General features: G+C 39.2%; 2 protein-coding genes across 2 annotated transcripts in view; both read right to left on the bottom strand.

The window, feature by feature from the left end:
• LOC143041320 (uncharacterized) overlaps nucleotides 1-3486 on the bottom strand; it is an 11431-nt gene extending 7945 nt beyond the window's left edge. The window contains exons 1-3 of the mRNA XM_076213143.1: nucleotides 3483-3486; nucleotides 682-807; nucleotides 1-25 (exon numbers count right to left, since the gene is read on the bottom strand). The exon at nucleotides 1-25 is cut by the window's left edge and continues 86 nt beyond it. Of these exons, the coding sequence (XP_076069258.1) occupies nucleotides 1-25; nucleotides 682-807; nucleotides 3483-3486 (155 nt within the window). The remainder of the gene's footprint in view (nucleotides 26-681; nucleotides 808-3482) is intronic.
• A 725-nt stretch (nucleotides 3487-4211) lies between these two features.
• LOC143041351 (uncharacterized) lies at nucleotides 4212-16254 on the bottom strand. Its single transcript, XM_076213178.1, has 8 exons — nucleotides 16143-16254; nucleotides 13511-13575; nucleotides 7272-7369; nucleotides 6674-6755; nucleotides 6202-6321; nucleotides 5299-5421; nucleotides 4783-4896; nucleotides 4212-4643 (listed from the first exon to the last, which is right to left on the bottom strand). Exons 1-8 carry the CDS (start codon nucleotides 16148-16150, stop codon nucleotides 4414-4416), a joined length of 840 nt encoding a protein of 279 aa, XP_076069293.1. The 5' UTR covers nucleotides 16151-16254; the 3' UTR covers nucleotides 4212-4413.
• Nucleotides 16255-16615: the final 361 nt, after the last annotated feature.

Here is a 16615-nt window from a genome sequence, read left to right as displayed (position 1 = left end):
TAAAGTACCCCATTGTAAATGCAGCCTGGGAAAAAGAAAATTGAGACTTTTATTGGAAATGTGCAAGAATAGAATGATTTCCCGACGGGCCCTTTCCTCAACTTTGGATCCCGTCACCTTATTTTCCGAATCACTGCACTAACCTAACCTTATCCCACCCAGCCTAACCTAACTTAACCTAATCTAACATTGCCTTGCCTGATGTCTAATCTAACATTGCCTAGCCAAACCTACCTTAATCCAATTTAACCCAACCTTACATCGCCTGTCCTAATGCTGTCTAACCAATTAACCAAGTCCAATTTAGCCATCCACCATAGATAATTCAATATAGCATAGTTCAGTATAGCATAGCACTGCACTAACTTAACCTAACCTTATCTCACTTAGCCTAACCTATCTTCAGTTAACTTAATCCAACCTCACATTACCTAGCCTAATGTTGTCTAAATCTACAGTTATACTCCAACCTTTGACGAAATCCAACTGAATAGTTGGAATCCAACCCTTCTGTTGACTAATGTAACCGTAATTTAACAAGCTAATCATGTCAAATTTAGCCAACCACCTTAGTTTTTCTGTTCGTTACCGCCCCCGTGGGTTTTGGCTTTTTGCCACCGAGGCACAAGGTCATTTAGTCCTAGAGTAATATCACTGAGAAACCCCAGTGGAACCACTCACAGTTGCACATATCCGGGAAGGAGTAGTCCTTGATTTGCGAATCCTCGCAGACCTTTAGGATGCACTTGTACGCGCCCTCTTCCACAATAGTCCCGGGGGCTACCCATCCACAGTCATAGCGACAACCTGCAACAGGAAAAAGACTATATAGTCAGATAAACAAAGGGGATCAGCAATAAATTGCATTTACGAATGTGTCGCAGCTCATTAACGTTCACCCTTCGTTAATGAAGACGACCATGATTTTGTCCAAAGCCATGACTTGCGCTTGACTTTGACTGAAAGTGAAGGAGAGTCGCGCAGATGAGAGACCGAATGAAGACATTTTCCCTGTCTCATTTGAAATGATACTATCGGCTTGTTCAGTTCCTATGTTACCATCTGTGTCTGTATTTGTGTATCTTAATGATATTAGTAATAATGTATATTCTATTCTATATACCAAGAGCTTTTTCCCTCTTATAAAGGAGGTAATCAAGTCAAAGGTACGTACCTACTCCCACCCATCCCACTCCCATCCACCACCCCTCACCCATCCCACTCCCATTCACCACCCCTCACCCTTTTCATCTTAGCTTCTCGTGGATGACGTGTTATCCCTATATCTCGTCCACTGCCCTGGGTCAGAAATAATGTAGCAAGACACAGTACATCCACAGTAAGGCCGCTTCACTTAATCGCCGACCCCCCCTCCCCGTCCCCTCATGCAGAAAAAGAGAAGACGGGGAGAAATCCCTTCGGGCTACGTAAGAAAACAATAATAATAATAATAATAATAATAATAATAATAATAATAATTATTCACACATGTACATATTGAACATCCATGGCGACATGACACATCCCTGACTCAGTCCCACCTTTACCTCAAACCACTCTCTCTCCATTTCCCATTCTAACACAGGCTCTACTTCTCTCGTAAAAACTCTTGACTGCTCTTAACAGCTTTCCCCCAATCCCATATATCTACAAAACCTCTCACCATGGTTTCCTGTCTACTCTGTCATAGGCCTTTTCCAAATCCATGGCCCCAAAAAACGTTCATACCTTTTCCTAAATCTTTCTCACATATTTGTCTTACTACAAAAATCTGATTCACACAACCCCTACCTTTCCTAAATCCACACTGTTCCTCACCAATTACTCCCTCTGTTCTTCCCCTAATTCTCTCAATAAAAAATCTCGCATGAACCTTCCCAACAACACTCAACAAACTGATCCCGCTGAAACTACTACACTCATATTTGTCCTCCTTTCCCTTGTAAAGCGGAACTATAAAGGCACTCTTCCAGTCCTCCGGCACTCTATCCTCCATTAGACACACATTAAACAACCTCACCAGCCAGTCCACTATTACTGTACCTCCCTTCAGACACTCGGCATGACACCCATCTAACCTAGGTGCCTTATTTTTTCTCATAATTTTCAGAGCTACTTATACCTCATCTTTTCTTATTTCTCCTCTACTTTCCTCTCCCATCATCGTCATTTCTTAGCGCCTCCCACTGCCACCCCCAATCCCTCACTATCCTCCACATGCAACAGCTCTCTAGAATACTTTGCCCATCTCCCCCTTACCGCCTCCTCTTCCGTTAAGATCTGTCCATCTACGCCTTATACTATTTCTTCTCTACTTGACTCGCTTTCCCTTTCTCTCTTGATTTCCTTCCAAAGCATCTTTTCATTGCTTTAAATAATTCTGTCATACCCACCCCCATTTTACATCTGCTCTCCTCTTTGCCTCCTTTATCTTTTATTTTGCTTCTCTTTTTTATACCTCTCATAATTTTCTCTCATCCTACTTTGCAACTAGTCCCTGAATGCTCGCTTCTTCTCATCTGCTACCTTCTTCACTTCATCATCCCACTACTCATTACCTTTCCTTCTATTCCCTCCCACCCTCCTTGTTCCACAAATCATCTTTGCACACATTGTCCATTCTTCCTTCTAACAACCCCATTCTTCTTCCACACCTACTACTATTCTATCCTTCACCACTTCCCACACTTCTGTCAACTTGTCCTTGTACTCCTGCTCTTTTTCCTTCTCATTTAAACAGTTTACTCTAAACACCTCTCTATATTACATCCTTTCCCTCTTTTTCCACATATCCTCCTCTCTCAACTCACCCTCCACCAAAAATTATCTGATATTCACACATTCTCCTCTAAGAATATATACATCCAGAACTCTTCCTACTATTCTCCTGGATACCACTACATAGTCCATTAATGTCTTATCAACCATCTTTCCATCCACCACCCTCTCCCATGTATACTTATTCTTGACTTCCTTCCTAAACACTGTGTTAGCTATCATCAAATCTCTAAACACATCTCCATTAACTCTTCACTATAATTTTTACCTGGCACTTTACACTTCCCAAGCACTACATCTACTAGTTCATCCCCTATTCTAATATTGAGATCTCCCAATACCACTACATTGACATTTCTCCCTAAATCTCTATACACTCATTTAAATCTATCCAAAAAGCCTCCCATTCACCTACACTCATTTCGCTACCAGGCCCATTTACACTTACAAATACTCGCATTTCCCTTCCCAGTTTCACCTTTGTCCACATTAACCTTGAAGAAACCTCGTTCCACTTCACCACTCGCTTACCTACCGCTTCCCTTCCTCGTCCTCTCCTCATTTCCGACACACTCCCCACTACACTCCTAAACTTAAACTCACCCCTCCCTTTCAATTTAGTTTCACATAATACCAACACATCCATCTTCCTTCCCACAAAGAGTCTCCCTATCTCTTCCCTTTTACTCTCATCTATACCATACCCATGCACGATGAAAGACTCAAGCCTTAAGGTTCTGGTTGGAAAACTCTTCCCAGACCCTCTTATACCTTGACTTCTCATAGGAATGTACCCATAGGGCTATAGAGAGTAGTATTCCTAGTTCCACATCCCATCCCATTTTATCCGTTTTTACTCCCGAGTGGGAAGACTCGGTGGCAATATTATTTCTTTCCTCTACCACAGGGAAAAGGCGAAAATGGAAAATATATACTTAAAGAAAAGGTACAAAGGGGGTGCGACATCATAACGGAGGTACAATAAAATAGCATAATTTTTCTATGAATAGTGATTTCCTCTAACATAGACAAAATGGTATGAAGCTCTGGCCCGTAGTGGCGCCCCATATAGTCCCTAAAGTATCGATTGTATCGATTTTATGCTGCACAATAACATGCAGCCAATAATAATGATAATAATATTAGGTATATTGAGTTAATAGAGACAGAGAGATACACAGACAATATACAGTTTGTTTAGGTTATAGAACTAGTCTAATTTGAATACATAGTATGACGAGTGTTCTGTCCACATATGATGACGTGTTTGATGCTATCGGGTGTTCGGGGCCTTATCAGTGATGATAGGTTCGAAGGCTATACGTTCGTTGCTAGTGTGTGTTCATGTGTGTCTGTGTTTATGTGTGTATCTGCACGTGTTTATCTGTGAGCTCGCGTGTGATCAAGAAAATACATTTACACACAAATCACTAATTTCTTCACAGTACTAAACTTTCATGGAAAATTACTCTTGTGTAAAGAAAGCTATTCCTTAAGAACATACGAATGGAGGAGAATGCAAGAGACCATAAGGCCTACACTAGGGAGTTCCATGTTCATTACCACTTATCCCCATCTATAAAGTTGTCTCACCTTCTCTTAAAAGAACCAACCAATAGTTTTAGGGATCACTAACTACATCAAGGCTACTAAGTCTAATCCATTCATTAACCACTCTGTTATTAAACCAGTTTCCTTCGATGGTGTAATGATAAATAAAAATAATTTACAGGCCGCAGCCAACTTACAGTCATCGTTGTGCTCCAACCTGACGGTACCATTGACACAGCGCATGTAGTTGCAAAGATCATCTCCATTACCGATGATCTCCCCGTTCATGTACGTGACCCCATGGTGCTCACAACCTATAAAAAAAAAAAAAAAAAAAAAAAAAAAAAAAATGGAAATCGGTCATGGCAAACTGCGTGGATTTTAGTAGATATTATTTATGCCTTAGTCACATGTATCTAACATGCCATTGGTGGAGTCCATGGGAGTACTCACATCCTTCTATGATAACATTAACAATGGTACCATCGACGCACTTTTCGAAGATGCATCCCCATGGGTTGGGCAGGAACTCTCCGCACTCATATATCTCGTTGTCAGTCTCGCAACCTGAGTCAGGATACAAGTCCATTAATAGTTGTTCAATGGCGAATGCCGCCTTTTATACACGACTATCATATTTATTTTCTCACAGACTTCTCTTCCCCTCTCACAAAAGCTGATCCTGTGCGAGGGGATGGTCTGTCCTAGAGAGTCCATAGTCCACTCAACTCGTTGTCAGTCTCGCAACATAACAGTAGTCCATAACCATAATCAGTGTTAGAGAATTAGTGGTCTCCATAGAAAACCCACAAGAAAGCATTTGGAGGGAAGGTCTGCACTGAAGGAAATAAATGATGATTCGGTTTAATGTCACGAGCTCCCCTCTAACAGAAGGCTAGAACGGTGCCCTTACTGAAGACTTTATGGCGTGGAATTTAATGAAAAGGACTTGGTCAGAGTTGTACTCACAACATTCGTAGTCTTCTTCCACGACAACACTCGCGTTGCACCAAATCCTCAGGCAGTCGTCTATCTTAATGGTCTCCCCATCAACATAGAACTTATCATCAAAACCGTCTGAGTAAACACAACCTGGATGGAGGCGCACGAAATAATGTGGCATAAGAAATCCATAAAACCAACAGGAAGATATACTGGCATATGAGATGTCAATTTCTGGACGCCTCATATGTGTGATAACAAAACAAGAATCCTACCTATCTATATACCAATAGACTTCTTTCTCAATAAAAGGGAAGTAGGTAGGCAAGGCATGCATCCTTCCCCCACATTTTAGAATTCTGGTTGCAATTCTCTTCTTGACCCTCTTATGCCTTGACATCTCGTAGGATGAACATACAGAGAGCAGGATCACTTGTGAATCCTACAAAAAAAAATCTGGTTGAAGTTCTCCCAGACCCTCATATGCCTCGACTTCTCGTAGGATGATCATACAGAGAGCAGGATCCCTACTGAAGATATCCTGGCATATATGTTATAAAGCTAGCTCCCATTCAGCCACCCTTCCTTTCTATTTCAAACAACTCTCGACAAGTTCGATCGACTTGCCTTAGCCGTAAATTCTGTGGGCGCCATCCCCATTGTCTCCTCCATTGAGGGTTCCTGTCTCTTATGGAGACAACCCTGTGAGTACGATCAATATCAGAGAAACGTGAGGCCACATGATGCCCATATAACCAGAGTTGACGTTCGCGAATTATGTTGGTCACTGGCGCCTATCTCACAGTACGGTCTTTGGTTTAATGCGAAGTCATTCCAGCTAGCACATGTGTGATGATGAAACAAGAATCCTTTAGAAAGAAAATAGTGGGAAAAATATGGAATGCCTTAGCTTTGGAGGAGATCACTTACATGTATCTGTCTCGTCCTTGTCCACCCAGTTACCATTAATGCAAGTGGACCGAATGCAGTCGTCGTGGCTCTTGTGGACCCATTGGCCTGGGCCGTATAATTTTCCATCGTGTATACAACCTAAATTGAGGATCAGACGAAAAATTGAGAATAAAACGAATTAAGAAATGTGAGAGTACGTGTGTCCGCGTGTGTTATATCATCGGTCTGCATACACCGCTGTTACATGATCATCAGCTTTACAAGATATTGACTTTGTGTAGAGCTAAACTTATCGTCTGTCGTCCGCATGCACAGCTGCTACATCATCATCAAGCTTACAAACTATTGTCGACTTTGTACTTAGACCTTGAAGGAGTTTTTGATATTATTGAATTTGTACAGTACTGTACTTTCATGGAAAATCACGTTTATGTGAATAGATCTATTCCTTATTTAAGAATACAATATTTGATCGTGATTCAAAACTTACACTCATCGCAATCGTTGCGGTCAAGAATAGTTACTTTGATGTAATAGCCTTCATCTGGTACTCCAGGCTGCCCCTCAATATCCTATCAGAGAAAAGGGAGTAAAGGAACATCTTTTTAGGCTTTTAATGCATGGGGAGGAATAAAAGAAAACCTTTTAGGCTTTAATGTATAACTGTTCTTTTGGGATCAAACTCGATATGTGTGGGGTAACATATGTGCTACGCTACATCAGGGTAGCGACTAGTGATGGGATGATACCAAAAATTTTAACGACTCCGATACGAGTTCCGATATTGTTCTAAATTTCCGATTCCGATAAATGATTGATAAACGTATTCTGTTCATATAAAGTATCGGGACTCGGATCGGAATCATTAGAAACTTAAACTCTCTGGAAAGACGAAAACTCTCTGGAAAGACGAAGAGTGTTGGGTGATTTAATAGAAGTGTTGAAATGGAGCAAGGGCTACAACAAGGATGATGCAGGAATAGTCATCATATCAAGACAGCAGGGCAGGACTCGCAGTAATGGGTTTGAATTGGAGGAATTTAGATTTAAGAAGGAAATAGGCGAGACCTGGTGTTACCGTGACTTACCCCAGGTTCGAAGTATATGCACTCCAGATACATACACGCCTCCGGGAAGATCATCAGCGTCTCGCCTGCCGCGTAGGTCTTCATGTTGAACTTGCATCCTGCAATTGTCATTATTTTGAGTAAAACTGAGGGTTTCATAGAGCATTAAAGATCAATTGAGGCGTCGAGAAACAGAGGGAAATCCCCGCCTCTCTTACTGGTTTCGAGTTAAGCAACATTTCATGATTTAATGAGATAAATATTTATGAAACAAATCAATAGTTGCAACAGTGTAATTCAATTAACCAAACCCAGAAGTCGCAGAGATTCGCGACTGCCGGATTTGAGTATTTGAAAGACTTCACTGCAACTATAGTCTGTGCCCTCCAAGGAGCCTGTTCAGGGTGTGACGCCATACGTCGTAATATACTTCTAGCCATTCTGTCAAATCAACCTTAGTACATGTCTCTTTCTTATTTCCCATTTATTTGTTATTTTATTTTTTCATTCTGTACAATGAGTATCCCTTTTTATGGTGATAAGAACGATATGAAAAAATTCTATGACGCGTGGCGACAGCATTTCCCCCACCTCCATGTTGCCACGCTGAGGTGTCACGGGTGGGACAGGTGGGCCGATAGGTAATAGTCGTTGTTATAATCCTAAAAAGTGATGATACAGCTATACAGCTTCCTATGCTCTTTACAGAATATATGAAGGAAAAAATTAGATAACACATAGATGGGAAATAAGAGAGAAGCATGTACTGAGGTTAATTCGGCAGGATGGCCACGACGTAGTAAATTACGACGTATGTCACACCCTGAACGGACTTCTTGGAATGCACAGACTATAGTGGCGATGAGAATCTATGTATATGTATATATATATATATATATATATATATATATATATATGATTATTATTCATCATGACAAATTTGAGGACAGAGAAGAAACGGAAACACGAGAAGAGCTCTGAGTTTTATTTCTGAAGTTTCGACACTCTGGCCTTTTTGAAGGTAAACTACATCTAGAAGATAGATACACAGTTGAATATATTGTACGTGTGTTGTTTGCTCCTCCCTCTTTTTCATTTCCAATAGTTGATTGTTAGTGATGCCGCTGGGAAGGACCGTGTGATGAATCCTCCTCGGTTGTTATTAGAATAATTTTTACTAATTTCTGCAGCCTCTATAATTTGTTTCATTTTCTTGTTGAGTCCTTGGTGTAGTATTTGTATGTTTTTTTCTAGTTTGGTAGTTGTCCTGTTTTGTCTATGTGTGTGAAAGTGAGTAGCTGGTTCTGTGTGACCTGACGTCTTTTTGTGTTGTTTTGTCCTTTTTGTGATCCCTTGTCCATTCTCTCAATAGCATGGCTGATCACGTCCGGTACAGGGGATTTTGTACACAATGGTATTTCAATTTCTAACGTCTGTTGTTTTGTTATTATTTTTCCTATCCTTTGTCCTGTCTTTGTGATTATTCTAATGTTTTGTTCTATATGTTTTCTTAGTTTTGTGACTGCTGTAGAGTTTGGGGTTACTAATATGTTCTTATTATTTTCTTTTTCTTTTTCTTTAGAAGAACTTAAAAATGACCATGAGAATATTTGCAACTCAGGCAGATTACATAAACAAAATGAGTACTCTTTTAGAAGACACCACAACATACGAAAAGAATCACATAGGGTACGCTCAACAAAAAAAAAAGATATATTTAATATGAAAGGAAAATACTGAAGAAAACTGAAAGAGGAAAGAGGTTGCTACATTTACTAGAGGAAGCTCCCCGCCCACCTCAGATACGTGGAATCCCTAAAGTGTATAAACTAGGCATCCCACAGACCCATAACATCAAGAATCGGTAGCGCACCAAATAGATTAGCCAAACCACTTTCACAAATGTAAAGATCAATCAACAGAACCCATCTAAAGAATTCAAGAGATATGATAAATGGATTAAAAGATATACAATTTAAAGACAAGAAACTATAAATATAGCTCTTTACAAATACTCCAATAGATGGAGTACTACAAGCTATAAAAATGAGCAACAGAAAAGTTAGATGACAATGAATTACCCATTCCAAAACCAGATTATTTACAAGTAATTTCTCTATGTATTAACTTCGACCTCTTTGCATTCAACCAAGAAGAATATAGACAACACTATGGCCTCCATATGGGGTCACCGTTTAGTGCAATAGCTGCAAATAATTTCTTGGAGACATTAGGAATAGACAAACAAAGAATGATAGGCAGACACACCACATGGCTAAGGTATGTAGACGGCATATTAATCGTAACAGCCAAAACCATCCAAAACAAAGTCCGATTACTAAAAGTACACGAAAAGATCAAATTCACATTAGAAGAACAAGAAGGGTGCTTATCATTTTTAGACACAACAATTACATTACAACAGATTCCGGCCCAAAATGTAAAGTACACAGAAAAACCAACAAAGAAGATTATATTCACTATCTATCAGGTCACAATGAACGCATTAAATCTAGTATAATCATTGGATTATTCCTACGCGCATACAAAATATGTAGCACATAATATATAGAAGGCGAAATAAAACACATAATTTCAATATTTAAAAAATTAAAATATCCTGAGAGATTTATTATACAGTCAAAAAACGAAAGCACAAGAAATAATGGAAATAGCAACAAATAAAGAAAGAGAAGAAAATAAGAACAATATATCAATAATCCCAAACTATATATCAATCACAAAACTAAGAAAATATATAGAACAAAACATTGAAATAATTACAAACACAGGACAAAGAATGGGAAAAATAATAACAAACAAAACAACAGACTTTAAAAATTAAAATACCATTGTGTACAGAATCTCCTGCACCGGGCGTGATCAGTCACACTAACTATGGAGAGAGAGTGGACAAGGGATCACAAAACGGACGCAATACAAAAACGACGTCAGGTGACACAGAAACAGCAACTCACCTGTAACACACATAGACAAAACAGGATAACTATTGAATTGGGAAAACAGAAGTTCCACACCAAGAACTCAGCAAAAAATGAGAAAATTTATAGAAGCTACAGAAATTAGTCAGAATAATTCCAATAACAACTGAGGAGGATTCATCACATGGTCTCTCAACGGCATCACCAGTAATAAACGATTGGAGGAGACGAAAAAGAGGGAGGAGCAAACAACACACGTGAAATATATTTAACTGTTTATCTACCCTCTAGATGTAGTTTACCTTAAAAAAGACCAGTGTCAAAACTTCGGTAATAAAACTCAAATCTCTTTTCATGTTTCCGTTTCCTCTCTGTCCTCAAATAAACACACACACAAATATATATATATATATATATATATATATATATATATATATATATATATGTGTGTGTGTGTGTGTCTGTGTGTGCAAAGTAGACCACTTGGAAAAAGAAACTAACGAAGCAGAGCGCTTTCGTATATTACATCTTCAGTGCAAAAAGTACATAGTTAATAGAAATACATAGGTTATATACACATGAAAAAGGAACAAGGACAGTTTACATAAGGGTAGAGGACATTTACCCCCTGGAAGGCGGGCTGTCAGGTCGCAAGGGTCAATGCGTCCGCTAATGAGGGTGGGGCGACATTAGGTCACAGTCGCAGGGTTACAGTTTACCTGTTATTATTTTGCTTATTTCTTGACAGATAAAATTGTCAAGTTTATGCCCTTGTGTGGGTTGGTATTTTGATCAATGGTGGTATGGATCAAACTACGCTCAATTAAGTTTCTTACTATCATGTTGTTAGTACAGTAGATTGCATGGGCATTACCCCAATCAACTGGATGATTATTCAATTCAATATGTTTGAAGATTCCTCTGGAATTATTGCCATCCCTAACACTTTTATGTTCAATTCTAATGTTTAAGGGTTTGGCAGTTTGACCTATGTGAAATTGATTACACATTTTGCAAGGAATTTTATAAATGCATCCTTTTTTAACTTCAATACTGTTATTGATGAGCATATGTTTTACTGTACTATAATTTTTAAAAACTACCTTTACGTTAAATCTTTTTAATAGACAAACATTAAACAACCTCACCAGCCAGTCCACCATCACTGTACCTCCCCATTTAGACCCTCCGCATGACGCCTATCTAACCCAGATGCCTTACCTGCTCCCATCATTTTGATAACTACTTTAACCTCATCTTTCCTTATTTCTCATCCATTTTCCTCATTCACCACTCATATTCTTAGTGTTTCCCACTGCAAGTACCTTTCCCTCCCTATCCCTTTTCTTCTCTACTTGATTCGCCTCCTCTTCCTCTCTTAATTTCCTTCCAATTTTTTTTTATTACATTATTTTTTCTGTCACATTTTTACCCCATTTCACATCTCTACAATTTGCCTTATTCATCTTATGCTTGACTTCTTTTTTCTTGTACCTCTAATATGATTCTCTCGTTCTATTTTGTAACTAATATGTAATGCTCGTTTCTTCTCTTGTACAACCTTCTTTGCTTCATCACCCCATTACTCACTACCCTTCCATTTATTTCCTCCCGTCCTCCTTGTTCCACACACCATTTTTGCACACCTTGTGACTCCCTTCTTGAATCATACCCATTCCTCCTCCACTCCTAGTTCTACTCTATCCTTCACTCCATCCCACTCCTCTCTCAGGTTTTTCTTGTACTTCTTTTATCTTTCTCATTTAAGCACTTTACTCTAAGCACCTCCCTACCTTCTGTTCTTTTCCTCTTTTTCCGTCTATCTTCCACTCAACTTATCTTCCACCAAAATTCATCTGATATTCCCCCTCTCCCCTTAGAACAAGTACATCCAAAGTTCTTCCTCCTCTTCTCCTGGTTACCACTATATAGTCCATTAACGCTCTATCTACCACCCTTCCATCCACCACCCTCTCCCATGCGTACTTATGCCTGACTTTCTTCCTAAACACTGTATTTGCTATCATCGACTCTCTAAACATATCTCCACCATCATCTCTCCACTACGATTTTTCCTGGAACTCCACACCTCCCAACCACTCCGTTCATTGGTTCATTTCCTACCCTAGCATTAAGATATTCTAATACCACTACATTGACATTTCTCTCTAAACCCTATATGTACTCACTTAAATTTATCCAAAAAGCATCCCTTTCCTCTACACTCTACTCACTACCAGGCCCATATGCACTTACAAAAACCCACATCTCCCCAGTTTCACCTCCATACACATTAACCTTGATATCTCCTACTCCACCACACGTTTACCTATCTCTTCACTTAATAGTATAGCCACCCCTTCTCTCCCTCGTTTTCTTTTCACTCCTGACACCCAACTACACTTTCAAAATTGCACCTCCCCTTCAACTTAGTTTCACTCAGTTCCAACACGTCCATCTTCTCATAAACATACTGCCTATCTCTTCCCTTTTACTCTCATCTGACCACATCCACACACATAAAAGACCGAAACCTTAGGGTTCTGGTTGGAAAACTCCTCCCAGACCCGCTTATACATTTTTTAAGAATGTTCCCTTTTGGGCTACAGAGAATAGAATGCCTAGTTCTATCTCCGTCCCGTTTTTGTCGCCTTTTACGACTGAAGTGGGAACACTCGGTGACAGTATTCTTCTCTACCACAGAGTTCGGCGAAAGAATGAAAGAATATGAATATTTAGAGACGTGGTACAGGACAGTATTAAGAGGGGGGGGGCAGCATAACAGAGGGACAGTTGCAGTATAATAATAATGATAGTGGTAATAATAATGATGATGATGATGATACTAACAATAATAACGATAATAATGATACTAACAACAATAATAATAATGGTAATAGTAAGTCTCCAACTTTATTTGTATGGCCATTGGTCACCGTATACCGCGCTAGGTGGCGGATTGGGACCCCAGAAGATAAAGGGAAGGGGCCCACACTTGTATTATGTGAGCACATAATTCTACTTTTTTGGGGGGACGCGAGAAAATGGGGTATTAAAAATTTGGCTGATTTGGCACCCACACTTAAAATTGTTGTCCGCCCTTTTTATAGACTCTGCGTGGCAAGATGGTGGCAGGTGGCACTCATGCTCATAGAAACCCGGGATCGAAACTTCACGACATCCAGATTTGATAATTTAATAATAATAAAAAAATATTGATGATGATAATAACATTACTCATGATGATATTGATAATATCAATAATGATAACAATATTGATAATATTAATAGTAATTAGAAAATGATAAAAAATCTTACCATCATCGGCGAAGCCGGATGAAATAAGATGAGCGATGAGAAGAAAGGCTTGCAGAGTCTTTGACCTATAAACAAGAGATAAATAAATTAAGATATCAAATATAGAATGCGGTAATAAACGAATAATAAAAACAAAGTATAGTTAGATAAACTAATAAATAAATAACTTCTATGATTCGAGTTGACGTCACCATCTCCCCGCTGTGGTGTTGTTACTACACAATGGCGAAGGTACACGTCAGTGAGAGAAAGGAATTATTCCAATTCCAATTCTCTCTGGACTGTTTATTGAAATGTTGCGAGGTATAGTCGTCCAGAGCCGATGTCTGCGTAGCGAGACACAATTCTTTATGCAAGAATGACACATGTTACATTTAATATCCTCACGAATACATTTGTTTCAGAAGGCTAGTTCGGTGTTCCTTACAGAGGGTTTTGTAGCAGGGATTTGAACAAATCATGCCCTTGGTCCAACTCGTTTGCGCCGGGGTTTGAACCACCGTCACCCCGACCTCTGTCATAAGTAGCGACGCTTTAACCCGTTCGGCCAGCGAGCATCCATTGAATAAGTAAAATAAAAGGAAATGGAGCCATTTTTGTGTAAGAATTATTGACTACACATGATGAATGTGCATGTGTGTGACTGGCCGCCCCAGCAGCAGCAGCAGCTTTCTCTTGATCACTTTTGAGTGAAAGGTGGGCTGGTGAACCTCATCATGAGAGGCGGACACCCGGCGCATCCATCAAATAACGCTTCCAAGCTGCATATTTGAGCCGCATGGTAGCCGTGGTCAGTTTATTATTGAGGCTAAAATCATAACTTCCCGTCAATCAAATGATATGAAACTTACAGCTTTGAAAGACAAATGTTCAAATAATGTAAACATTGATCAAATCACGCTTCAGACTGCATGTTTTGGTCGGTTCTGGTCTGTTTTGGTCTGTAATTAGGGCGTTGGCTGTCTATCGGGCAAAGGCTGTGTGTTGTACAGAGCGAGTGCCCGTCGAGCAATGCTCGATCGAGAGCGTGCCTGGGCCTTTAGTCTCAAAACAGTGGAACGATCACTTTTCCGGCACACTTCCTCCACGCGTGCCGGATAAACAAGACTTTACTGTGCTTACATAGACACAGGCATACATATATATATATACACTATATACATATATATATATATATATATATATATATATATATATATATATATATATATACATACACACTGGTTCCCAGTGATCAATTAAAATCTTTTTCAACCACATATCACTTTTAATTCCATACCATCACAAACGAGACTGAGAAACGCTCGAAGGAGGCATCCGTTGGAAATTGAAACGTGGACGAGCCGAGGATTCGAACCCAGCTCACCCGTAACAAAGTTACATTGACGTAAATCAATACGCTATCAAGAGAGATATAAGTTGAGTACGACTTTCTTATATTTGTATGCTCAAATTACATACACATACACGGATGCCTCCTTCGAACGATTCTCAGTCTCGTTTGCGATGGTATGGAATTAAAAGTGACATGTGGTTGAAAAAGATATCAATTGATCACTGGAAACCATTCAGTATGTATGTATAAAATTTCCCACGCGCACATACGCCCGATGCTCTATCATAGCGGAGATGGGCTGAACGCGATATTTTGTGTATGTGTATGTAATTCGAGCATACAAATATAAGAAAGTCGTACTCAACTTATATCTCTCTTGATAGCGTATTGGTTTACGTCAATGTAACTTTGTTACGGGTTAGCTGGGTTCGAATCCTCGGCTCGTCTACGTTTCAATTTCCAACGGATGCCTCCTTCGAGCGATTCTCAGTCTCGTTTGCGATGGTATGGAATTAAAAGTGATATGTGGTTGAGAAAAAAAAAATATATATATACATAAATGTATATATACATATATATAATACATAACATATATATATATTTATTTTATATATATATATATTATATACATGGATTCATACATGGGTACATACATGCATACATATATATATGCATACATATATACGTACATGAATACATACATGCATACATACATAGACAGGGCCCCGACATGGGTAAGTGCCGCCCCGGGGCGAGTCGAAAAGTGCCGCCCCCCCCCTCCCCTCACACACACCACCACAACCACCACCTTCCACATCTGATGGTCACTACTAGCACGATTCAATGTACACATTCATCCACAAAACAACGTTTATACACACATCATTCATGCACACAACTCATGATGGATAAATCAGTCATTAAAAGTACATTAGGGGGGAATGTGCTTTACCTTCTTTTCACCAAAAGTGCCCCCCCCCCCAAACGTGGCATTGCCCCTCCCCTTGCCGGGGCCCTGTACATAGATACATATATGGATATATACTTATATGCGTACATACATAGATACGTGTATGCATACAAACATGCATACACACATGGATATATAAATGCATGCATACATACATACATTTATGCATGCATACATACATATATGCATACATACATGCATACATACATACATACATGCATACATACATACATACATACATACATACATACATACATACATACATACATACATACATACATACACTTTGACAATATAGAAAGATAAAAATATATATTATTCCCCACGTTTCCATTTTTAAGGTCCTTGAATTTCGAGAAGCGGTCCTGGAATTTCTTGAAGACTTTGAGACTTCGAAGTCGTTGTCACGTCAGCTGGAGGTGCGGTGCAGGTCCTGTGGCAGACCAGAGCCAACTACCTCAACATCATGTGAAGACCTCATAGGCTGGGGGGCCGTGGAGGGGGGGGGGAGGTAACAAGTGCCGAATCATCACATCGTCGCGTTGCATTTTTTTTTTAATTCATGGCTGCTTCTAGGGCTTACAAATTTATTCACATATGAAATACATCGGTGGCCTTTTGCAGTTTCATGTTACAACATATATATATATATATATATATATATCTACATGTATATATATATATATATACATACGTATATATATATATATATATATATATATGTGAATGAATCACAAAAACACACGATTCACAAAATGTGTAATAAAACCACTTGGAAAATAAAATGAAAGGTGACTGA

The sequence above is a fragment of the Oratosquilla oratoria genome, chromosome 30, assembly GCF_046742065.1.
Source record: "Oratosquilla oratoria isolate Oo_2021 chromosome 30, ASM4674206v1, whole genome shotgun sequence".
NCBI classification, from domain to species: domain Eukaryota; kingdom Metazoa; phylum Arthropoda; class Malacostraca; order Stomatopoda; family Squillidae; genus Oratosquilla; species Oratosquilla oratoria.
The sequence above is the reverse complement of the archived record's forward strand: the minus strand, read 5'-3'. Positions and strand labels throughout refer to the sequence as shown.